This window comes from Carcharodon carcharias, chromosome 3 (genome assembly GCF_017639515.1).
Source record: "Carcharodon carcharias isolate sCarCar2 chromosome 3, sCarCar2.pri, whole genome shotgun sequence".
Taxonomy (NCBI): domain Eukaryota; kingdom Metazoa; phylum Chordata; class Chondrichthyes; order Lamniformes; family Lamnidae; genus Carcharodon; species Carcharodon carcharias.
Window position 1 is genome coordinate 130,810,909 of NC_054469.1, and position 19,637 is coordinate 130,830,545.

The 19,637-nt window shown below is 47.2% G+C and overlaps 1 protein-coding gene across 1 annotated transcript in view; it reads left to right on the forward strand.

Annotated features, from left to right (window-relative positions):
• Nucleotides 1–19,637, forward strand: part of LOC121275947 (histone deacetylase 9-like) — a 636,654-nt gene that overhangs the window by 207,735 nt on the left and 409,282 nt on the right. The window contains exon 6 of the mRNA XM_041183848.1: nt 1,931–2,062. Within this exon, the coding sequence (XP_041039782.1) occupies nt 1,931–2,062 (132 nt within the window). The remainder of the gene's footprint in view (nt 1–1,930; nt 2,063–19,637) is intronic.

Here is a 19,637-nt window from a genome sequence, read left to right on the forward strand (position 1 = left end):
GGGCGTGAAACCGATTAAGGCCCACCCTGCGTGACGCGCACCTGGGTCAACGCTACCTGTGCGGGTGGGTGAAGGAGGGAGAGTTGGGGCATGCGCACGCCAAACAGAAAATGCTGGCCACCGTCTTTTGAGTCAGACTGCTAAAATAAATTGTTCCTGTTTCTTCATTTTATACTCATCATCCTTCTTCATGAGATGATGGGTTAGAGTGCATCCCCCCATCCTTTCACTCTTCTGAACTTTGTCTCCGTGCTGCCAACAGCCTCTTTCCCCAATAACTTGTTTAAATGGCCATTACTCATATAAACCTATACAGTGCGTGTCAGTAGGTTAGTTGACTGCAGGGAAACCAGAATAGTACCTGATCTTGTCCTCACCCGATCTTCACACACATATTCCTGTAACAGGGGCTACTGTATAGTGATCAGAAGCTGGGACCCCCAAACTATTTTCCTTTTCTGAGCACCCACATCACTGCCTGACTGGCACCAGCAAGCTCAGTACAAACTAGAGATAGAATTTCAGAGCTTCCAGGTCTGATTGGCTAAGGTATTCATCAGATAAATCTGCTAAAACTTTTACAAAACCTCTATTATTACAATTTGAAATATAGCACAGTAATTTAAATGGCCCACTTATGTACAATTATTATGTAACAATTCTGTGATTCTGTGATAACAGCATTTTAATTGAGAGGTAAATATTGACCAAGACACCAGGGAGAAATCCAATGGCCTTCTCCAAAAGAATGCCTATTTATTAACAGCTTGAGTTCAGAGATTTGAGAGTTACTTTGCAAAAAAAAACAGCATGACAATTGAATGTCTAATGTTTTAGATCAGTTAACTTTCATCTATTAAAATTACTGCATTGTAACTAAAGCAATATGATGCATGTTGATTCAAAAGACAGGTACATTTATATAAAGTGAGACTAAGGGGGATATATTTCTATGCACTTCCAGCTGAGGTCAGGAAAGAACATGGTGAAAACAGCATCTTCACCACCTGGCCAATAATTCATTCCTCCTGCTCCAGCTGGACTTGTCGCTGCCCACTCCTTCTTCAACCCCACATGCAAATTTTGGCTGGGGAGGCAGGTCCTTCTTTCAGCCCTTATCAAGGTTGTCATGGGAAAGATGGTGGGCCCTAGTAGTAGCGGTAACTCCTTTACCACAGCCCCATGGAGAAAGAGGGCTTTGTAACTGTCCATGCTGTCCCTAGTCTCACTGAGCACTGTAGTGGATGCCTCCCTTCCAATCTTCTAGAGATTTCTGCTTTCTTTAGGGACCCCACTCCTCATCTTCTGGCACTGAAGTTATATCCCTGCAGTAGCACTTCCAGAGTTCTCACATTTGCATGGACAGGCTCTTTCTTGATGTGGGAATTCAGAGTAATGAGCCACTATCAAGGAATCTGGGTCAAGGGTAGGATAAATATGGAGGGCTGTGCAGAACTCCCACCTTGCTGGAACTCTTCCTTAAGGAGGAGAATCTCGCCAAGACACTAAAACAGACCAAAGATTAAAACAGCAGCAGCAACTATTGAAGTAACCCATGTTACTGAGGTGCTATATTGTTGGTGAAGGCTGAATATGGCCAGTAGCATTGGATACAGGGATGTTCTCCTGCTTATTATACACTTCTTACTTTCTAATATTTGCAGCAGATTTGCAGTTTGTTGTGAGAGTTAGTAGCTTGTAAATTTTTAGGTATGTTTGTTTTTTGTGTGTTGTTTGGATGGACAATTATTGGTTGGACGATTAGCTTGGCAAACCCAGTCCCTGCTTTCTTTTCCCCAATTGAACAATGAAAGCAGCAGTTTGCAGGCAAAACCCATCCACCTACAGCTAAATGCACTCTCCTTTTTATGTGATATGAATGTAATTTTGATACTGTTTGCCCAAAAATCATGTTCTCATGTTTTCACAGCCTCAGAGCCAAATTTGAAGGTGCGTTCCAAGTTAAAACAGAAAGTGGCAGAGAGGAGGAGTAGTCCGTTATTGCGCAGAAAAGATGGCACCATTATCAGCACCTTCAAGAAGAGAACGCTTGAGAGAACAGGTAGTTGGGAAGAACACAAGGCTGTTCATAAAAGCTGGCATTGCTTTGTACGGGTATCTTTAATGCATCCAAGATCTTGGCTGTATCTTAGTTTAGCACAATGATACAAATAACCTAGTTAGTTAGTTAGAGCTGTTCTTGTCGTAGAATCAATGTTTTGCCAGCTATAGAAATGAATTGGACATGGGAAATGGAACAAAGTAAGTTCAGACACAAAAAAGCAAAATATTAGTGTGAACAAAGAAAAAAGCCTAAAAACAAAAAAACTGCGGATGCTGGAAATCCAAAACAAAAACAGAATTACTTGGAAAAACTCAGCAGGTCTGGCAGCATCGGCGGAGAAGAAAAGAGTTGACGTTTCGAGTCCTCGAAGGGTCATGAGGACTCGAAACGTCAAGAAAAAAGCCTATTTTGTTCCAAATGGTCATCACTTTTTGATTGGTCTTTTCCCTGCATACTTACTTTCCCACCATATCTCTCAAACCATCCAGTCTCCAGAAGTATATGTAATTATCTTTTAAACATATTTATATTATTGTCTTAAATGGCCATTGCCGGTGCCTTATTCCACAACTCCATTATCCTGAATGTAAAATAGTTTTGCCTCAATTACCTTCTTATTTTTAAATAACTAATATTAACTACATTTTCCTACTGTTTGAGTTCTTGGCTGCAGATTTTCATGTAGTAGTTTTGTTTATCCTCTTCAAGATTTTGAAAACTTCAATTAAGATATTTTAAACTTTCGTCCAGATATTTCAAGTTCAAATTCCTTCAACTTTACTCATGTCATATACCAGTATTCCATATCTTGACTAATTGTCAATAGAAGGAGGGACAACCAGTCAGTCAATTGTCCTCTTTAATACTGATTGGAGCTGCACACCTCCTTGCCAGAGAATAATATTGAGTACAGGAGGCCAAAAGGTTTTTACTGGAGTTTAGTTACACCATGGGCTGAATTTTCTGTTTGGCAGGGAGCAGGCACGGGTGGGTGTGGACCCCATCGCCACCCGCAATCTGGTCTGTGCCACCATTTTATGTGGGCGGGCCAATTAAGACCTGTTCAGCGTAATGCGCGACACCCGAGGATAGTGGGAGTGGGTGGGCAGCGGCAGGAGTGCAATGTCGGCCGGGTCCAATGGCGACCCGGCAGCCTGTTTATTTGAAGCGCTGGCAGCCTTTGCAAGGCTGCTCACAATGTCAAGTGGAAGGGCTCACCAAAGTGCTTCTGGCGAGCAGGCCAGTTCAGAGGGTAGGCCAGCAGAGCAGGCGAGGCTGGAGGGTAGGGCAATGGAACAGGCCAGGCTGGAGGGTAAGGTGGGAAGGAGGCCAGTGTGCCCCTCGTTTCTCGGATGACTGCCTTGCTGCCCTCCTTGAGGAGGTGGCAGCATGGCAGGAGGTGCTGGTTCCCCGGGATGGGAGGAGGAGGCCCCCCCAAATGATGAAATGTGCCTGGGAGGAGGTGGCGGAGGTGGTGAGCTGCCACAACATGGTGTGGTGCACCTGGATCCCATGTCGCAAGCGCTTCAACGACTTGTTGCGCACTGGCATGATGAGTACCATGTTGGCATTGGTCATGTAACCCAGCAGGTCAGCTTACCCCCCCCCCCCACCCCAACCACCCCTCACCACTCTCCCCTGCCCCAAGACCCCCAGCCCAAGTCTGAGGGTAGTGACTGCATTGAATCATTGATGTTTATCCTTTGCTGGGTGGGAAGCAAATACTGCCCATGCTGAGGTCAATCTGTGAGGGTGATGAAGCGATGTGTTTTGCCCCTGCAGCTTGTGTTACACTGAGTCCCACATGACTGGTTTGGCAGCAACCTGGAGGAGTTGCACCTAGGCACTTTGTTTGAACTCCAGGACATGTCCAAGTCAGGGTGATGACATGCTGGGAGGGGATCTTCAAGGTGGCGTGGCAATGAACCATCTGCTGTGCTCTGCACGCCATGTGCTTGCGCCTCCTTGCTTTGGAAGGATATACCGTGTGGTGCCTAATGTGATGTAGGCAGCATGTGTCCAATTGGTGGTTGGGGGGAGGGAAGCAGGCTTAGTATCTTTGTGTGAGTGTTCAGCAGCAGCGGGGAGAGGAGGCTCTGGAGCCCTGATATGTCCCACTCTGGTTGGGGTGGGCAGTGTGCGAACAGAGTCCATGTGCAATTTGCACTAATCAATGCTCGTCTCTCATTTTCAGATGAAGAATGCTCATAACGTGGCAGAGTGTGTGTAGACTGATGGCGGCCTGGTGCAGATCGCCATTCTTAGCCGCTTTGAGCAGGAGGCCCTGGATCTGGAGAGGAGCCATGCGCCAAGATCCACTGGTGTCGGTAAGGCTGGGGTGCCACGGCCAGATATTTATGCCCAACAGTGAGGTCAGCATTGTTCTCCCAACAGCCATAGCACTGCTGAATCTTAATTGATTTAATTTTGCAACGTGGCTTGACCATTGGTTCTGGAAGGATGAGCGCATAATGGTCTGGGGGACAGGGGTGCACTTTGACATTGTCTCCAAGTTAACTGATCCAATGTCCTTGTTCTCCCTTTCAGCATCAGCGGACAGGGCTGGGAGGAGGAGCAGCAGAGGCCCCCTCTCGCACCTGAGGGGGCTGAAGCCTCATCAGTGTCACAAAACATTTCTGCGAGGCAGGCATCAGCGCAGATACTAGCACCTCGGTGTGAATTCAAACATCGGCTACTGTCCTGGGGCACAGTGGTGAGGGGACTTCACAGTCGCTGGAGGAGCTGGCAGAGACAGAGAGTACCCATGGTGCCAGCAGTCAGAGGACTGCAAGGGACCAGGCACATGCTCAGTCAATGTCTGCTGATGTGCTTCTGGAGTTGTCCGTGACGCAGGAAATGCGGCCGGGTATGTGGGAGCATTAGGGGGAGATATATGAGGCTATGCTTGGCTTGGTCACCGTGGTGGAGGAGTCTACGTGAACGATCACCGAAGCAATGAGCCACATGTCTGAGCGCCATGCATCCTCCATGGAGACACTGGTGACTCTCGTGGAGAGGCTACTCCAGGAGACCTGCAGGGCTTCCTGGGTATGCGCTTGGACCAGCAAGCCCTCACATTGGCATTGACCTCAGCTGGTCAGTGCCAATGTGAGAGAAGGTCTGGGCATCAACTTTCCCAACTCGGTGTCTATCTATCCACAGTGAGCAGGGAGGTCCGAAGCGAGCTCACATCGGCGCAGCAGCTGCCTGGTGTCTCTGCGGGCACCACTCAAGGCGTACGGGATAAGAAACAGCCCTCTTCCAGTAACCATAGCATCCGGTGAAGCTGTGACGACTGGGGAGGTGCCAGCTGTGGAACTGGCAACTCCCTCCCAGGCGGAGCCAGCACTGGCTCCACAGGCCAGAGGACAACTGCTAAGGTTATCAAGGCCAACAGGGCAGCAGAGTCAGCAGGCTGTCTCAGATGCCACTCCGAGTGATGGGACAGCACCAAGACGTAGCACCCGGAAGTGAAAACATAAGGCACCTCAGGCACACCGTGGGTTTTTCGCTGAGTGCTTTTCTGTTGGCCCAAGATGAGGTCCTCTATGATCTGTTTTGTTTTGTAACACTATTCTCTTTTTTTTGGAATAATTTGCTTTGCTTGACATAATAAATTCAGATATGTCACCATGGCTGAGGGTGCCTCTTTTCTTCAGCAGGTGGATGGTTTCCAAAAATGTAATGAGTGCTTTGTTGGACATTCAGCTTTATTAACAAGGCCCTTTAGTGACTGTTCCTAACCTGGCAGATTTTGCACTTAGGCGTCGAGTTCGAGCCTACAGCCCAGGTTTGTCCTGGTGGTCCATCTGTGGTGTGCTAGCTGAAGGTTTGTTGGATTAAAGCCTCCCAAGTGTCCCTGCCTCCCTGGGTTATGCCTGGGTCAGCATCTACCTCCTCAGTATTTCCCTATGTGTGCTCATCCTGGGACTCACTGCTGGACTCATCGTGTGCAGTCACAGCTACTGCATCGAAATCTTCATTGTCCACTGCTTCCCCCCTCTTTCCAGCGCAAGATTGTGGAGAGCGCAGCATGCAATCACTATCACCAAGACACAATCTGGGAGGTACTGGAGTGTCCAGGCATCGGAAGCGCATCTTGAGAAGACTGACGGTTCTCTCCACCACAGGCCTTGTTGAGGCGTGGCACCTATTGTACGTTGCTCAGCTTTTGTTCTTGGATGGCAGAGAGGTATCATAAGCCACCTTCTGAGGGGATAGTCCTTGTTACCCAGCAGCCATCCATCAAGCCAGGCTGGAGCTCTGAAGAGCCCCGGCACCTGGGAGTGTCTGAGGATGTAGGCATCGTGGGAGCTGCCCGGGTTCCTTGCACAGACTTGCAGTATCTGCATCCTGTGTTCACACACTATCTGCACGTTCATGGAGTGAAAGCCCTTCATGTTGATGAAGACGCCGGACTCACCTGCTGGAGCCTTGATGGCCACATGTGTGCAGCCTATTGCACCCTGGACGTGGGGGAAGCCAGCACTGGTCCCAAAGCCTCTGGCTCGCTGTGTCTGACTTGACTGGTCCCAACGGTAGTGGATGAAGGTCAATGCATGCTTAAACAGAGCGTCTGTAACCTGCTTGGCACAAGTGTGGACAGCTGATTGGGATACATCGCAAAGATCACCCACTGAGCCCTGGAAGGAGCCAGAGGTATCAAAGTTAAAGGAAGCTGTGACCTTCAGAGCCACTGGCATGGGGTGTCCACCCACACAGTTAGTGGAAATCTCAGGCCCCATCATCTGACAGATATAGTTGACTGTCTCCCTTGAGAGACAGAGCCTCCTTCAGCACTGCACCTCAGACATACTGAGGTAGCTGCTTCACCACCTGTATACCCTGGCAGCAGGATAGTGGCGTCTTCTGCTGCCCTTTCCGCCTTGGACTACCCTTTGGCCCTGCGCCCTTTGTGCCTGCGCCTGTCCTCCCATAGGTGGCTTGCCTGGAGGCTGAATGTGTACTCCTGGCCTCCTCCCCCTTCTAGCCCTCCCTTCGTCCTCAGAGGAGCTGCCTCCACTGGACAGTTCAGCTCCCATTCCCAGGCTAAGGGAAGGCTTCCTGAAACCTGCAGGCCCAGAAAAGATTACCCACTGCGGAGTGCTGACCTGAAGGTTAAGAGTCCAGAAAAAGCAGCTGGCATACGTTTTGAAGTACTGCGGATCACACAGGCAAGTTTCAAAAACTTTCATAAGTAAATACTTGACTGTGCACATTTGCGACCCCAATGAGCCCTCTTATCCCACCCGTGGATGAGGTTGATACAAATGTGTCCTAGCCGCCTGCCCACTGTGCCAACCCTAAGATTGCACCGGCGCTGAAAAATTGGTGTCGATTGGCACTTCAAGGGGTTTAAGTGGCACATTAACTAATGGTGGGCCCGCGTCGGACATCATCGTGCGCCCACCCAGTGAAATATCCCAATGGCGTGCGGTGACGGGATGCTTGCTCGACAACACCACACATCATTTTACGGGCGGATGTGTGGGGCCCGCCCTCGCACGCCTAAGGGAAAATTCTGCCCCATAAGAATATAAGAAATAGGAGCAGGAGCAGGTGATATGGCTCTTCGAGCCTCTGTCATTCAATAAGATCATAGCTGAACTTCTACAGCAACTTCTCTGAACTATCCCAATATTTCCTGTTTCTCTTGGTGCCCAAAAATCTATCAACCTCGGTCTTGAATATGTTGTCACCCGAGCATCTATGGCTCTCTCGGAGAGGGCAACAGTTCCTGAAGAGAGAGAACCATTAACAATATCAGCTAACATGGGAGTCAGGAAGGGAAGCTGGATGGTGAGCCATTTAGAGGTAAATGGCAGGAAATGGGTCTTGTGGTTAAGATGACGCTGCTCTTTGCATGATGGTAGAATGATGAGAAACCAGAGAATGATGTAAGTTCAGAGGTAGAGTAGCGAAGAACCTTAAAGGCAGTTTGGCCAGGTAGACAGTTGGAAGAGAGTGAAGTGGCAGAGGCAGCTGATCAGATGACAAAGACATGCCATACATTGTTATTCTTTATTTTTCAATTTCACATTCCAAACAAGCACATTTGTTAACTCTATCTGACTCAGTAGTAGCACCTTCACTTGAGTTAGAAGATCTGGGGTTCAAGTCTCACTCCAGGGACCTGAGCATATAATCTAGGTTGAAACTCTAGACTGCCTCCCTAGGTGGATGTGAAAGAACCTATAACATAATTTTGAGGATAAGTAGGGGTATTCTTCCTGGAGACCTGGCCAGTATTTAGCCTTCAACCAACATTAAAACCTATTATCTAGTCATAAAACCTATTATCTAGTCATTTCCGAACTCATGAAAGGCACTGTGTAACTTTCTTTATTCCTATATTTGCTTTAAAAATATTGGAAGGGGATTAACAGGGAACAATGTTCCTAAATTAAGAAAAGGCTTTAAATTCTGAGATTTTAGGATTCTTAAAAGAATGCTCCAGGGCTAGAATATCCAGAGACTGAATTCTTAGGTCTGGGGTAGGGCAGAAAAGGGAACTTTTGCAGGGGCTGGGGTCTAGGAATTTACAATGGAATCAGAATCAGTCAAGTTTCCAACCTGTTTTCACAATGGTCCATATTCAGAACAGGTCTGACCCCGTTACTCTCACAGAAGGATTTGGGGAGTGTATGGGGTGGTCTCTAGAGCTACCATAGGAAGTCCAGCACAATCATTGTGATTAGCCCTCATGGAAGCCACGTCTGCTGAGAACTGGGGTGGGTTCCTTAATGGGACTTAAAAGATTCCAACATTAGAGGGGGGCAAGAATGTCAATATTTTGATCCCCTTTGGGAGAATTAAAAAAAAATGTATCTCTGTGGTCCATTATGGGTCTCGAGCTCCCTGAATCAAAGCTTCATCCTGCACTCTGACTTTAATTCCTCAGGGCAGGAGACTACATGGTGCTGATACAGCAGGAGCCTGGAATTTTTGCCCTTTAATCTTTAGGTTTATTATTTTTTATCAGTCTCATATCCCAAAACAAAGGAGATGGCGTATTTCACTGTCAGGGTCATAATTCACTCTACTCTTAACTTTTTAAAGGTTAACAAATCAAAATGGTGGATGTGTAGGATTTTGTGTAGAAGTTTCCATGTAATCCGAGTTCAAATGTGTGCACAAAAAAAAAGTGACCAATCGTGATTTTCCTTTTCAAATTTCCCAAGCAGCCAAGTTGTCACTTAACTGGCATGAATTGAAAATAATTAATTCATCCATTTTACAGTGCTCAAAGCTTGGTTAAAGTGGCACAACAAAAAAGTTAGGATGTTCATTTCAGTTATCAAAACTTGGAGGTTCTTTTTGATAGCATTATACTTTTTGGCCTCTAGGAGGAAGGACAGGCATGCACAAATTTGTTATATCAACAATAACATGTGGCAGCTAAGATATTAAAGACAGCAGCCAAAGCTTGAATTTAGTCTTAAAAGCCGGAAATTTCAAGGCCTCAATTTTTGCTTCCGAGTTGGATAGTGGGAGTTGGCAAATTTCCTGGAAATGTCCCTGGGTGCAGGATAGAATTGGGCCTGGGGTCCCTGGACAAAGATTGGAGGCAGCCATGGGATGCTGAGTGCTGAGGCGTGTTGTTTAAAAGATGCACCTTGGTTCTCTGGGACTTCATCCCAGTTATTTCCTTAAATATTAGGCCCTCATACCCCTCAAACCTCCCAACCACTCCCCATGCCAACACATGCCTTCCACCCACCCGAGTGGTCTCTTATTGCCCTATACCATCTTAGTGCCAGCACATGCTCCCCACCCACCACCTTTTGCCCTTAGGCCCTGCATGTAAATTCACCCAATATCTACCACAGGCAGATCTCAGGTGCCATACTGAGACAAAATAAAATACATTTCTAAATATCTATTACAGACTTCAATATTTTAAAAAATCCCAATTTATGAATGCTATACAATACATTTAAATTCTCCCAAGTACTTAATCCCATATAAAACAAACATTTCTATTCGTAACCCCATATCAAAGGTAGCTAATCTTTTAATAACGACTTTGAACAGTCAATCAAACTTATGAAATTACAATCCCCAACTGTGATTATAATAGATTGTGGAAAGCAGCCAGCCATTAATAATACTATAGTGATAGCGCTTTAGGTTATGTCAACAAACAACTATTGAAACTACTGGAGCAGATTTTTTTCAACTCTCACAGACACAGGCAGGCAGTTTTTTTTTCAATTTTTGAAGGGCTCACCATTTAAATAACTTGACAGCTTGTCAGTTCTATGTACTTTATCTGCCCTTCAAAAACATTTACAACTTCTTTAAAAATTCATAACCCCCACACTGTGGGATAAGGTCCTTGCTTCAGCAAAAGCGGGGTCTGTTTAAACTTAGCATTGAATTCTGAGTTTGGGTTTCTGCTCCTACTTCCACAAAGCCCCTCCCCTGGCAAAAATAAGATTTGTTAGGGATGGGGGCAGGGTCCCACCTACCATTTTGCAAGTTTCCCAGAGACTCCATGAAAATCTAGGCCCAAGTGTTGTTCCTGAAGTTTGTGTTAACATTGGTTTGAACAATGAGATGAGAGCCAGAAAGATCAACTAATTCCCTAATTTTCTTGCCTGACAAATCCATCCACCTTTCATTTCATTCTCCTCTATTTTGGACTTAAATGTGTTTTTCTTTACCCTTTCATTGCCTGCTTAACTTGTCTACATCTTTTGTTCATTAAAAGATTTTTCATTGCTTGATCAAAATGATCTTTGTATATCATATCGTGATCTTTCTAGTTTTCTTGAAAAAAAATCTCTTAAGTTTAGTAACTGCTACATTATTACAGAATTGTCATAAATATATGTTGTTTTCCCCTCCATCTTTGTCCAGTGCAGGCTTAGAGAATTAAGGTGCAGATTGGCAAGAAGCAGGTTTTATAAACTTCCAAATGTCCATAGGGATATTGCTGAAGATTATTATCTTGATGTGTACTTAAGAGCTACAAGAGTTCAGACACTTGTAACTGTTTTGTTTACATCAGGGGTAGGTCAGATATAATCACCATCTGCTCTTGATTTTCGTCATTATGTTATAAAAGGATTAAAACCAACTCAAAGTAAATTTCAACATCATTTGAGTACAAACATTAATCATTATTCTGTGCATACACAAGATAAAATTGAGGCGGATCTACTGCTGTGGAAAAGGATAAGTGCAGAGGCCTTGGTTAAAATAAACAGCAATTTTTATGTTCTTGACAAGATTGGGAACAATTGGTATGCATGAGGAAACTAACCTTTGAGCATGTCATGAGACTTCGGGAACATTTGGGGCCTTTTATATTGTATCCCCTGGATTTTTGCTTCTTCCACTGAAGATACAGGGCAGAGTTTTTCTCTCATCGGGCAGGCATGCACCCGATCCGAATGAGGGTAAAATAGTCTGCGATGACGTTGGGCGAGCAGCCCAATGTCACCGCCCGCCATCGTGATATTACATGGGGTGGGCGCGCGATGATGTCTGATGCGCGCCTGCCATTAATTAACGGACCACTTAAGGCCATTGAGGCATCAATCGATGGCGATTTTTCAGCCCCAATGCAATCTTCGGGTTGGCCCATGGGCACATCGGGCAGGTGGGTAGGACACATTTGTATAGATCTCATCCACGGGCGGGATATGAGGGCTCAGTGGGGTTGCGAGTGTGCTCTGTCAAATATTGATTTTTCAAAGTTACTGGTACAAGCCTGTGTGATCTGCAATACTTCAAAACATATACCAGCTGCTTGGTCTAGACTCACAACCTTCAGGTCAGCACTCTGTAGTAAGGAATCTTTTCTGGGCCATCTGGTTTCAGGAAGCCTTCCCTTTGCCTGGGAATGGGAGCTGAACTCGCCACTGGAGGCACCTCCTCTGAGGAGAAAGGGAGGGCTAGAAGGGGGAGGAGGCCAGGAGTGCACATTCAGCTTCCAGGGGAACCACTTTTGGGAGGACAGGTGCAGGCACAAGGGGTGCAGGGCCAAGAGGTAGTCCAAGGCAGAAGAGCCTGCAGAAGACACCACGATCCTGCATGTATTGACCTTCATCCACTACCGTTGGGACCAGACAAGCCAGACACATCGAGCCAGAGGCTTTGTGGCCATTGCTGTCTTCCCCCGCATCCAGGGTGCAATAGACTGTACACATGTGGCAATCAAGGCGCCAGCAGTTGAGCCTGGTGCCTTCGTCAACAGGAAGGGCTTCCACTCCATGAATGTGCAGATAGTGTGTGAACACAGGATGCTGATTCTACAAGTCTGTGCAAGGTACCCAGGCAGCTCCCACAACGCCTATATCCTGAGACACTCACAGGTGCCGGAGCTCTTCAGTTCTCCAGCCTGGCTGGATGGGTGGCTGCTGGGTGACAAGGGCTATCCCCTCAGAAGGTGGATCATGATGCCTCTCCACCATCCAAGCACAGAAGCTGAGCAGCGGTACATAGGAGCCACACCTCCACAAGGGCTGTAGTGGAGAGAGCCATTGGTCTTCTCAAGATGTGCTTCCGATGCCTGGAGCATTCTTGCGCTGGAAAGGGAGGACGCTGTTGGCGACGAAGATGTCGACGCAGCGGCTGTGCCTGCACACGATGAGTCCAGCAGTGAGTCCAAGGATGAGCTCACACAGGGAAATGTTGAGAGGGTAGCCGCTGACCCGGGCATACTTCAGGGAGGCAGGGACACCCGGGAGGGTTTAATTCAACGAACCTTCAGCTAGCACACCACATATGGACCTCCAAGACAAGCCTGGGCTGCAGGCTCCATACTCAATACCTAAGTGCAAAATCTGCTTGGTTAGGAACAGTAACTAAAGGCCTTGTCAATAAATCTGAATGTCCAACAAATCACTCATAACATTATTGGAAACCATCCACCTGTAGAAGAAAAGATGCACCCTCAGCCATGTTGACATGTCTAAATTTAATATTACAACCAAATGAGCTTAAGAAAGCAGAATGACAGAGGTGTTAAAAATGAAACCAACTCATAAAGACCTCATTGCAGGTCAACACAAAAGCACCAGTGATAAACCTGTTGTGTGCCTAAGATGCCTTATGTTTATGTTTTCAGATGCTACGTCTTGGTACGGCCCCCCGCTAGGAGTGGCACCTGAGACAGCCTGCTGACTCTGTGCCCTGTTGGCCTTGATTACCTTGGCAGTTGTACTCTAGTCTGTGGAGCCTGTGTTGTCCCTGCCTGGGAGGGATCTGCCAGTTCCACAGCTGGCATCTCCCCAGTTGTCGCAGCCTCACTGGATGCAATGGTCACTGGCAGAGGCGCGGAGGAGCTGCCGCCCTCATCTGGAGCGCCCTGAGAGGAGTTTGCAGAGACGACAGGCAGCTGCTACGCCGATGTGAGGTCGCTTTGGGGCCTCCCTGCTCACCGTGGATGGATGGGCAATGAGCTGGGAAATTTGGTGCCCAGATCATCTCCCACACTGGCACTGACCAGCTGATGCCAATGCTGATGTGAGGGCTTGCTGGTCCGAGCGCATTCCCAGAAAGCTCTGATTGGTCTCCTGGAGGACCCTCTCCATGAGAGCCGCCACTCTCTCCATGGAGGACACATGGCACTCGGCCATGGGGCTCATTGCATCGGCGATAGTGTGCGTAGACTAGGGGGGGGCCTCTGCTGTTCCTCCTCCCGACCCTGCTCCGCTGATGCTAAAAGGAAGAACAAGGACATTGAATCAGTTAAAGTGGAGACAATGTCAATGTGCATCCCTGTCCCCTGGATCATTATGCGCTCATCCTTCTATAAGCAATGGTCAAGCCATGTTGCAAACTTCAATCACTGAACATTCAGCACTGCCATGGCTGTTGAGAGAACAATGGTGACCTCAGTGCTGGGCAAACATACTTGCCTGTGGCACCCCAGCCTCACTGACACCGGTGGACCTGGGCGCATGGTGCCTCTCCAGATTGAGGGCCTCCTGCTCGAAGCAGCTGAGAATTTCCAATTGGGTTGGCCCTCCACCAGTCCTCACCCACTTGGTAGCATTATGTGCATTCTTCTCCTGAAAAAGAGAGGAGAGCAATGAGTATTGCTTTTTGTACGTGGATTCTCTTCACAACCAGCCCACCCCAACCATTGTGGGACATTGCAGGGCTCCAGTGTCTTCTCATCCTGCTAATGCCAAACACTCACACAAAGATGCTAAGCCTCCCCCCCACTCCCCCCCACCCCCTTGGCCAAATGCTGCCTACATCACATTTGGCACCACACAGTCTAACCTTCCATAGCAAGGAGGCACAAGCACGTGGAGCGCAGAGGACAGCAGATCGATCGGTGCCACGCCGCCTTGAAGCTCCCCTCCCAGCATCTCTTCCCCCAGACTTTGAGATGTCCTGGAGTTCCAGCACTGTGCCTGGGTGCAGCTCCTCCAGGTTGCCCCCAAAACAGTAATGTGGGTCTCAGTGTACCACATACTGTGGGGCCAGAACCCATCTCCTCACCACCCTCTCAGGGTGACCTCAGCATGAGCAATATCTGCCGACCCACCCAACGAAAGACACTTGTCGTCATTGATTCAATGCAGTCACTACACTCAGACTTGGTGGGGGGATACCGGGGGGAAAGCCGACCTGCTGGGTTAAGTGATGACTACCAACATGGTGCTCACCCTTCCTGAGCACAAGAGATCGTTGAAGCACTTGCGACATTGGTTCCACGTGCACTGCATCACGTCGTGGGAGCTCACCACCTCTGTCACCTTCTCCCAGGTACGTTTGGTCATGTGGGGGTGGGGGGGGGGGGCGTCCTCCTCCTCCCGTCTTGAAGTATGAGGTCCTCCCACCATGCTGCCGCCTCTTCAAGGAGAGCAGCAAGGCAACCATCAAAAAATGAGGGGCACAGTGCCCCCCTTCTCTACCATCCTGCCTGGCCTGCTCACCAGCAGCGCTCTGGGGAGCCCTTTCACTGGCCATGATCCACAGCCTTTGAAAGGCTACAGCAACTTTTTAAAACAGGTCGTCAGGTTGCCATGGGCCCAGTGGTCATTGCAGTCCCGTTGCCGCCTGCCCACTCCCGCTGTCCTTGGGAGCTGAGGGTTCATGCAGGGTGGGCCTTAATTGGCCAGCCCCCGTAAAATGGTGGTGCGGAACCGATTGTGGGCAGTGATCAAGTCCATTCCCGCCCACTCCCGCTCCCGCACCAGCCATCCGACAGGCAGAAAATTCTGCCCAAAGTCTTAATTTATGTTTTGAAAAATCTTCAGCTCCATGAGGCAGCTCTGTGCCTTCAGGGAACTTTCAGTGTGTGCACTCGCACACGTGCGCAAACATCTGTGCTTGCCCTCCTCCTGCCCCCACCCCGGCGGCACTCAGCATTGCATGATTCATGCTGGCTGGCCATTAATTAGCCAGCCAGCGAGAAATTGATGTCGGGGTCCGATCGCTGGCGGTGTTCGGTTTCGCAATCGCTCCCAGGCCCGCCTGTTGCACCTGCCTGGCAAGATTAAAATCCTGCCCACAGTGGGACAAGAGGGGGGGAGGCCTGCAGAAATCCTGCCTCCAGGTAAGGGGACCCATAATGAGGAAGACTATATTGGATTAGATCTGAACTAATATGGAGAGAACACTAAACCAGATTGCGGTAAGGGGATATTTGGGATCTGGTGATAATGAGGTTCTTAAGTTTGAGATAGAAATGGGGATAGAAGAGCTAATAAGTTCTTTTAAGAAAATGGATTGCAGGAGACCAGACTCTGAAGAGATGAAATTGCTATTGGTAAGGGGGAAAAAAATAATGAAAATAACTATTTCAGTGGAAGAATGTGGAAGGGAAATGTGCTTTAAGGAAATGTTTATATTGCAGAGACAGAATATACTAGAATCTAGTTGGCTAAACAGGAAAATAAAACCAAAATAGATGAAAAGAGAAGTCATGAAGGCATTAAGGAGAAAGAAATGGTTGTATAAACTGGACAGGGTAGGAAGAATGATAAAATGATGTTATAGAAGGCCAAGTTGATGAGAGACAGCAAGAGATATAAATGAGTAAAAAGGCTAATAACTAAGAATTCTTTATACAATAAGTCTACACTTAAAGTTCTGGCTGTGTTCCTGAAAATCATGATTTTAAGTGAAAAAACTTTAAGTGAAACATTGGTTACCATAGAAATCAATGTTAAAACTGTAGTTAGGTTCTATATGACCTTCCTTATCAGAAAAAAAACCAAATATTAAAATAATTGAAAGCTGAAATATTTTACATTGCTAAATTCCTACATTGGTAAATAAAATAACTTTTAAAATAAAATAAGTTTAAAAATAGAAAAGAAAAATGTAACTTTCTACATACGGTACCTCCTGCTCGGTGCAGATCCTGCTTCCCGAACCTCCTGCTCCCTGACCTTCCTGATCCCTGCAGATTCTCCCTCTCCCCAATCTTCAGAGTTGTGGCCTCTCCCCATCCCTGACCTCCAAGTTGTGGCCTTTCCTGTTCTCCAACCCTCCAAGTTGTGTCCTCTCCCTCTCTCCAGCCTCCAAATTGTGTCCCCTCACTGACCTCCAAGTTGTGGCCTCTTCCCATCCCTGATCTCCGAGTTGCGGCCTCTTCCCCCTCCTGACCCATCCTTTCACCAAACCTCCCACTCCCTGATCCACCCTCTCACCACTTCCATCTCCTGGACTTGCGTTCCCGTTGAAGATCCAGATCCGATCTGAAGCCAGAGCTCCAATATGGTGGAAGTGCGAGTTCCGAAGGGGCGGAAATGCCAAGCTGGGCTGAGACAATCCGTGTTTTTTCTAAATGATCCTACTAACCGCTTCCCTCTCCAGAACCTTAGCTGTAAGTGAGGACTCGGGAGCAGAACAGCAAGGCAGGAGCAGCTTCAACAGTCATTTTTTAAATAAAAAACATGGATTGTGGCAGCCCCAGCTCAGTATTTCTGCACCATCGGGAGAGGCCGCAACTCAGAGGTTAGCGAGGCTGGGGGAGACAGCAACTTGGAGGGACGGAGAGCAGGAAAGGCCACAGCTCGGAGGTCGGGGAGAGGTGAGTGGCTGTAACTTGGAGGTCAGGGAGTGGGAGAGGCCACAATTTGGAGATCAGTTAGGGGCACTTCATTGTTGAGGGTTAAATTCGAGCAGGTGCAGGAGGCAGTTTAGGGGAGATGCCCAAAGGTGTTGTCAAAAAGTTAGATTTTAAGAATGCTTTTAAAGGTGGGAGAGATGTCGTAAGGTGAAGGGGTTAAAGATGTGGTCCTAGGCCATGGAGGAAACCTGCTTGAAGGCTCTTCTACTGATGATAAAGTGAAGGGAGGGGAATGTGCAATAGACATAATATTTTTTCTAATGCCTCTGTGAAGCACCTTAGAACATTTTTCTATTGCCATGCTCAGTACAGGCATGAACTTGTCAATACTTTTAAAAATCGGAGACAAACAAGCTGTTAAGATGCCTGCCACAAATCATGTGAGCTTTGGCATTTGGACTACAGATAGTATCAAGTCTCTGGCGAATACTTTTTAAAATATGGACATAGGTGAGGGTATCTCATAGCCATTTGTGGAATTCACAAATCTCATTGTTTAAGGATGGGCCAACACCTAAAGACTACGGAGTTTCCATATGCCTGTCTCCATGTTTCATACTGGAAAAAAGACCAAAACTTAACACGATCAATTTCCCGTTATATCACAATAGGCTCCCCCATCTAACTAGACTGGGTAGGCCTCTGAAGTGTTAACCCAGTGATCATGTGATGGGAGCTGTTTTCAGGGATGGCACCCTGATTACCCCAGGACCCGGCAGATCCATCAGGACTGTCAATAATCAGCCAGTCTGAGAACCAGTCTCTGAAACTACCTGCAAATCATCAAATAGCCATGGTACTTAACCTATTCCAGTTTCAAAGTTTACCTGAGAACCAACCTCCTAGATATTCAACTACAGGAACCTTCACAATCTGATGTGAACCATTGGCTTTACAGGGCACTCACTGCTGCTTTAAATGATTTGAACTCACTCAAGTAACCACAGGCCAGCCACATGGGTGACCAGAAATCATAAATCAGAGACTGAACTAACTGTAATCTGTAAAAGCGCACTGTCTTTATCTGTATCCAATCTGTGTGTGTGTGTGTGTGTGTGTGTGTGCGCACGCACGCGCATGTGTGTGTGTGTGTATGTGTGTGCATGAGACCAAGTATTCTAATGCTGCATTAATTTGGGCAGTGTTTGTGAGAATAAATAGCCTTCTTTATTTTGAACTCACAAATGCTTGCTGCTGAATTATTTAATTTGAATGTACACTCCAAGGATAAGAAAAGATACACCACCTTCCATATAAAACAGATTGATCATGGACAGAAAGAGAACAAATACATTCTGCCTATGACACTATGTTGTTGAAATTAAATAGATACAAGCTGCTGATATTATTATTGTGATAGGCCAACTATGGAAAAGCAGGCAGTGACATGGGCTAGATGATGTTCAATGGTAAAGAGACAAATTTATGGAGGGAATTGAGGATGAGGACGTTCAAATCAATACATTGAACAACAGTTAACCAATAGAGACTGTTAAGGTTGAGTAGATAGGTGAGTGAGATTTTATGCAAGATAATATTATGGGATAGATAAATTGGTATTTTTGTAGGGTGACGTTCAGGAGATCAGTCAGCAAGACATTGGAACTGTTGAATCTGGAAATGGAGCCATAGATGAGAGTTTCAATGGCAGTGCGCTGGGCTCTGAGCAGAGGTGGGTAATGTGGCAGTGGTGGAAGTAATCAGGCTTAGTGATTGATTGGATGTGCAGTTTGAGGCTCAGTTCAGGGTTAGACAGGGCATTGAGGTTGTGTACATTGAGTTTGATTGGGAATTCAATAAATGGGGAGGATGAGGGACCAGAGTTTGGGGTTTCTGGCAAGGTCTGAACTGGATAATGTCAAAATTTTGGATGTTGAGGTGGCACATCCTTAACTGGGTGCTGCACAGATGAACTGAAAGTGCAACGTCAGACATGGAATCAAGGTGTTCAACAGCTGACTTCACACCTATGGATAATATCATGGGGATTTAATGGCACCCCATCCCCCCAGCTACGTTTGAGGTGAGGCAGCACATTAAATAGGAAGGTTGGCTAGCCCACTGCATTCCCGCCCACTCTTGAGCTTTTTCCCATAACCTGCTGGGCGGGGAAGGCATCAGCCAGTCTGCCCACCTTAGACCTATTAAAGCTATTAATTGGCCAATCAATGGGCAGATAAATGCCCAATTCTGCTTCCACTGCCACAATATGGTGGGCGGTGAAAGGCGGAAGAAGAGAGGCCAGCCGACTTTTTCACTATCTGAGATGAAAAGCTGGAAGGAAGGGAGTGCGTGTGCACTGGGGGCAACCCCCTAAAATGGTAACCCTCCCCCTTTGTGCCCCCCACCTGGCCTCCAAAACCCAACCCCCAACCTTTCCTCCCACCCTCTCCTCCCTAATGTCCACAATCCTCCTCCAATGAAAAACGCTGGGATTCACCTTTAAGTCCATTTGCTATGATGATCTTTTTTGAACTGCTTGTAGTCCCACTAGTGCCCACTACTGAATTCTGGCGCTGCTTGGATGAT